General features: G+C 36.2%; 2 protein-coding genes across 4 annotated transcripts; both read left to right on the top strand.

Annotated features, from left to right (window-relative positions):
• The first annotated feature begins 466 nt into the window (after positions 1-466).
• Positions 467-1,777, top strand: LOC131257510 (DNA mismatch repair protein MSH4-like). Of its 2 annotated transcripts, none has more exons than XR_009177472.1 (4): positions 467-730; positions 1,017-1,265; positions 1,361-1,473; positions 1,548-1,777. XR_009177472.1 is itself a non-coding variant. In XM_058258321.1 (4 exons), the coding sequence occupies exons 1-4, from the start codon at positions 1,111-1,113 to the stop codon at positions 1,609-1,611; spliced, it is 234 nt and encodes a 77-aa protein (XP_058114304.1). In that variant the 5' UTR covers positions 751-1,110; the 3' UTR covers positions 1,612-1,777. The 2 variants fall into 2 exon arrangements, 1 of the variants encoding a protein (XP_058114304.1); XM_058258321.1 differs by lacking the exon at positions 467-730 and having other exon boundaries at positions 751-1,131; positions 1,230-1,265.
• A 524-nt stretch (positions 1,778-2,301) lies between these two features.
• Positions 2,302-4,324, top strand: LOC131257511 (uncharacterized). 2 transcript variants are annotated; one of them, XM_058258322.1, is made up of 4 exons: positions 2,316-2,387; positions 2,477-3,324; positions 3,444-3,572; positions 3,933-4,324. In XM_058258322.1, exons 2-4 carry the CDS (start codon positions 3,184-3,186, stop codon positions 4,110-4,112), a joined length of 450 nt encoding a protein of 149 aa, XP_058114305.1. In that variant the 5' UTR covers positions 2,316-2,387; positions 2,477-3,183; the 3' UTR covers positions 4,113-4,324. The 2 variants fall into 2 exon arrangements, with proteins under 2 accessions (XP_058114306.1, XP_058114305.1); XM_058258323.1 differs by having other exon boundaries at positions 2,302-3,324; positions 4,045-4,324.
• The last annotated feature ends 959 nt before the right edge of the window (positions 4,325-5,283 follow it).

Raw genomic sequence — 5,283 nt, forward strand, 5'->3', positions numbered from 1 at the left:
GACTGAAATATATGTATTGAGATAAGTAAGCGGTTATCTACCTCCATAGTATGATAATGTCACAGGGTTGAATACATACATGTATGATTCCAAATTTTACAAAATATCAAAGTGTAACGGTCCAACTAATCCATATAACCCTATAATCCCGCCGAATCAGAACAATGTCTACGAAGACCCGCCTGATAGCTGAACATAGGAGAATTCCTCCTCCTCATCCATGACATCTATTTCAACTGCATAGACTCCGCCATTACTTGCATCTATAATAGAGTCTGGTTGGTGTTTTAAAACTGCAATGCCTGGGTCATCATGCAGACATTTTTCATGTTTGTTCATTTATTTGTGTGCAATTTGTTGTGCCATTTCATTTCACAGGTTTGGCACTCGTTGATTGCCCTGCCAGTTCGGAGACTATAGGTGTGCTAAAGCCAGTGGTTGATTTGGGTTGTCGTATTATGCTAGCAAATAAGAAGCCACTTACATCTGGAACTGTAACCTCTTATCCTAACCTTTCCTTATCTAATAATATGGCTTTTGAATAATGCAATTAGGGGAAGTTTGGAATTTGGATAGACCCTAGAATGCAGATGTAATTTAAGCATCCTTACGTCTACATTTTGTGGGATGTTGGGTTTTTTGGGCATCTCATTCTCTTTTATCGTCTTTCCTACAAGAAGATTATGAGAAGCTAGTCTCAAACTTGCGCCGCGTTCGATATGAATCAACTGTAAGCTTGTTTACTCCCTGGTTTTGCTAACTGTATCCACTTTTCTTCTCTTTTGTACTTAGAAGCATAACATTTATTGCAATTTCTTTGGGTGTCATTTCTCATGCTTCGTGAATACTGGAGTGCTGATGTTGACGTTTCTAGCTCCCATTTTCAACAGTCATTCAGTCTTTAATTTCTGGTCCCATGATGTGACTGTAATGTGGCAGCTATTTTTCTTTTATGAGAGACTAAGATTTATATATTATTATCTTTTGAGTGCTATGTTGTTTGATTTTTTTCTCAGTTGAGCTAAAGCCAGTTCTTCAAATCTTATATGAAATGGGACGTGCTCTAATGATACTGATACCTCCGTAAGCTAATGATGGCACCTGGTAGATATGGGGCCCACATGTATGCAGGCCATCCAACTCATTCATCAGAGGGTCACCTCATGCTACTGTATTCTAGGTTTTGATAGTCTTCTTTCAAATGTTCACCCTAACACTAAATTGCGCAGGTTATCATGGCTCGTGGGTGCTTTGATGATACTAAGGTTGCAGAAGAAACCTCTTGTTCTTTTGATTTTTTTAAAAGGATTTTGGATGTCATAATTATGTTTATAAGTAGCTTTTCATCAATGTTTCACAGGGAGCTGTGCTGGTTAAAAGTTTGGCTACCAAGGAACCATCTACTCTTGCCTTGGATACTTACTACAAGCAGTATTATCTCTGTTTGGCTGCTGCTGCTGCTACTATCAAATGGTAATCCAATTCTGCATGCATTTCAAGTTGTATGAATCACATTACGTCAAGCTTAAATGAAATCTTTTGTGCAGGATGATAGTGTTAAATGGAGAGCATTGCAAGTTATTTCAAGTTCACTTGGTATTCACTTATTAGGTTGTATGTTTTCTTGGTCATGGGACAGAAGAAGATGCCCATGAATTTTTGAGGTCAGCTGTTTAAACTATTTCTGGAGTTTATGCTGCATCCATCTGGACATATATTTTATCATTTCAAATGCATGTAATGATATCCTGTTAATGGGTGATTTTGGCAGGTATGCTATGGATACAATGCACTAGGTTGACAAGGAACTTATTATTTTAGAGCAGTTGCAGTGTGAAACAATGGCAATGGCTGGAGATGGTGGTTTGTGCAGTTGACTGGCATATTTGGGCTACTAAGGCTTCTATTTCTTATGGAGAAAATTTTCAAACTCTGGCAGTGTGCTGGATGATACACAGGTACTTAGAAATTGCAGGTCGACAAGTGTTTGATGGAATGCCTGTGAAGATTTTTATCTTGTGGAATTGCAAGTCGTGATTCTCTTCAATTCATGATTCTTTTCTTCTATATTTTTTTAGACATATTTAGTTGGTAGTAAGTATGAAATGATTACCTGAATGGATTGAAATAGCTTGAGTTTCCACTAGATGTGTTTTGTGGAAATAAGTTTAAATGGAAAAGTGGGCCATCACTGTCATCATCATCATAACCTTGTAGCAGCTATTTGGAGTCCGCTAAAAGCAGGTCATATATATGTAAATTTTCAACACATAAATGCTGAAATCACTTCAGTAACTTACTTGATTAGTTGTTTTTATAGACTGGACATGATAGATGTAATGCAGGTTTGTGACAAATGTGTTGATGGCTTCGATCATCACTGCATGGTAAGGAATTATATCACAGATAAAACACTTTACTGAAAATAGACTCTACCAGTTTGGCTAACACTGCATTGTTGTTGCCTATTTTCAAGTATCTGTATGGGAGAGATTTGCTTCTTGCATCAGAGTTCAATATCATGAATGATTATATGCCATCAGGTTTGTCAATTCAAGAGTTCAATATCATGTTGTTTATCTATTGATCGTTTGGCTTGAAACATCAGATTGCTTGATGGGTTTTGATTTTTAAGCTTTTTCTGAAAAATTTTCAACTGACAATCATGTGAGTTGTAAAATCTTATGATCAGTTTCAGTGTCCTACCTTCATCACTCTTTTTTGGATAATATCATTATCTGGAGGGTTAGCCATTCCTTCTGAGTTGGATTTGGACTTTGGTGTGCTGTTATTATGGTTTTTTTATCTTTATTAATAGCTGTTGTTTCTATGATCTTTAATAAATTTGCAGATTATTGAATCTCTGATAAATGGGGTGGATTTATCTGAAGAGGAGGCAGAAGCTTCTCTTGATTTTTTTACTAAGTGAAGCTAATGAAGTTTTGATCAGTGCTTTTCTTGTTCTTTTGAGAGCCAAAGGAGAGTCATTCGAAGAAGTGAGTGGTCATATGTAACATTTTATAAAAGAAAGTAAAATATGTGATATTTTTGAATATTAGAACACAAGCATGATTGAGAGAGAAGCTCCATAAGCTTGATTCATAGACCGAAATTGATAAGCATATTACTCCTTTATAGATTTATAGATCTCTGCATTTGCAAGTTGTGGGATTGGCGAGGGCAATGTTCAAATGTTGTAGGAAGGTTGAAAGAATGACTGATGAGGTTGATATTGTTGGAACGGGAGGTGATGGGACAAACACGATTAACATATCAACAGGGGCTTGTATTCTAGCTACTGCCTCTGGTGCAAAAATTGCCAAGGTGATGCTTCTTTCACACAAGGAATAATGTCGAAATTATTCTAGTATTTACTGTAATTAATTAGAATTCTATGTTATGGTAGCAACAAGGAAACAGATCCAGTTCTCCTGGATGTGTAGGATTCCTCTGTGGGTGTCTATCTTTATTTGAATATGAACAAGAAGCTTTGTTGCATATGTATGAGATGCCTTCAGCAAGTGAAACAGGAGTACTACCTGGTGAAGAACAAGCTTGAATCTTTATTCGGGGTAAGGAGATTTCCTTCTAATGTGTGATTTTATTTTCCTACCACTCTCAGTTTTTACATAAATTCTACGTTCATAATTTATTATTACTTTTATTTTTACAGGCCAGTAGCTACTAATGTAAATCATTGAATTATATGAGAGGTTTCTTATTCCTTGTTAATTTGTTTTTCTAGTATGTACAATTTTGTTTTTAGTTCTAGTTTTTAAGTGTGTTTGTGTTCCTGCATTTGGCTTGACAATGAAAGCTTGAAGGATATGTTGTTGTAAAGTATGCTCTCAATGTAATATTTTTTCCCACGTGGTTGAGAATTTTCCAATGCCATTAATTTTGCTATTGATGTTCTTATTCTCTGTCTATAGCATCCTGAACATATTAAAAACTTGATTTTGGTGGGTCCTGATGGATTTTCATCAGAGTCAGATGGTAAGTCAGAGTGGCTGACAACTGAAACTTTTACTTTCATGAGTTCAGGTAATCCTTCTTTTCGATTTGCCAAAAAGGCACTCGAGGCTCAGCCGTGTTTCTTTCTTATGGTGTGATGCGATGCCATGAAAATCCCCATTGGAGTGATTCCATGTGATTATCCCTTTAATAGATCATTAGTCTAGACAACTGAAACTTCTACTTTCATGATTTCACTGAATTTGAATTTGATACCTTTTTGATTTTGTACTTATGGCAGTTCATGTACACCACTAGTTCATGTGTCCCAAATGGCCAGGAAATCAGGTAGCTCTGCTAGCCATGTGGGCTACAATGAGGAATTGTTGGATTATGGAAGCCTAGAAATGAAATGTTGTATTGAAATTGGAAATTAGAATTGAAATTGAAATGTGTACTAGAAAAAAAAAGATTATTACGTGTGAATCTATTTGTGTAATTATCTGGCATATGATACAAGTAGATTACATACCCCACTCCCTCTCTCATACAATAAACAAAGGGGTTTAAAATTGTTCTTAACATTGTCTTAAAATCTGATTGTTGGCAACATTAATAAGCATTCAAAACCATTTCTAAAATTGTGCCTAAAATGTGACCGTTGGCACCAGAACGGTTTAAAACCATTCCTAAAATTCCGTTTCTAAAAATTGAAACGGTACCCAAAACGGTTCTGAACCGTTCCTGTTTTTCTGCAATGCCTCATTTAGGAACGGTTTGAAACCATTCCTAAATGACGATTTTGGTGTAGTGAATAATTGTTGTGGTCTTAGTGCCTACACTGCTTATGTAAAGATCCAATGCCATGTTTGCTTGATCATATGATTTTGTACCATCCATGAATCGAGGTCTAATCAACAAGATCTAATCACCCCACTTCTTTTGATTTGATCTTAGACCCTTTATAAAGGTCTTGACTCACATGCTTTGATGTAGCTAGCATATCCAGGATAATTTTCTTTTCACCAGTTCTACATTTCAAGAAGTTCATTGTAAAAGCGCGTCATTTAGGAGTTACATGGAGGTGATCTCGGTGGTCAATTAGTACGAGACAAGACGATAATTCTTTTAGATGAATGGTATTTCTAGCCATAGTTAAAGAAGGATTTTAGGAAAGTAGTGTAAAGATGTCATACATGTTAAACATCTAAGGAGCAGTCACATAACACAAGCCTTTACACTCTTTTAGTTGTACGCAATGACCTTTCAGAGGATTTGTCTATGGACTTCGTGCTAGGTCTTTCACAGACCCAACGAGTAATGGATTTG

Source organism: Magnolia sinica, chromosome 10 (genome assembly GCF_029962835.1).
Source record: "Magnolia sinica isolate HGM2019 chromosome 10, MsV1, whole genome shotgun sequence".
Lineage (NCBI taxonomy): Eukaryota > Viridiplantae > Streptophyta > Magnoliopsida > Magnoliales > Magnoliaceae > Magnolia > Magnolia sinica.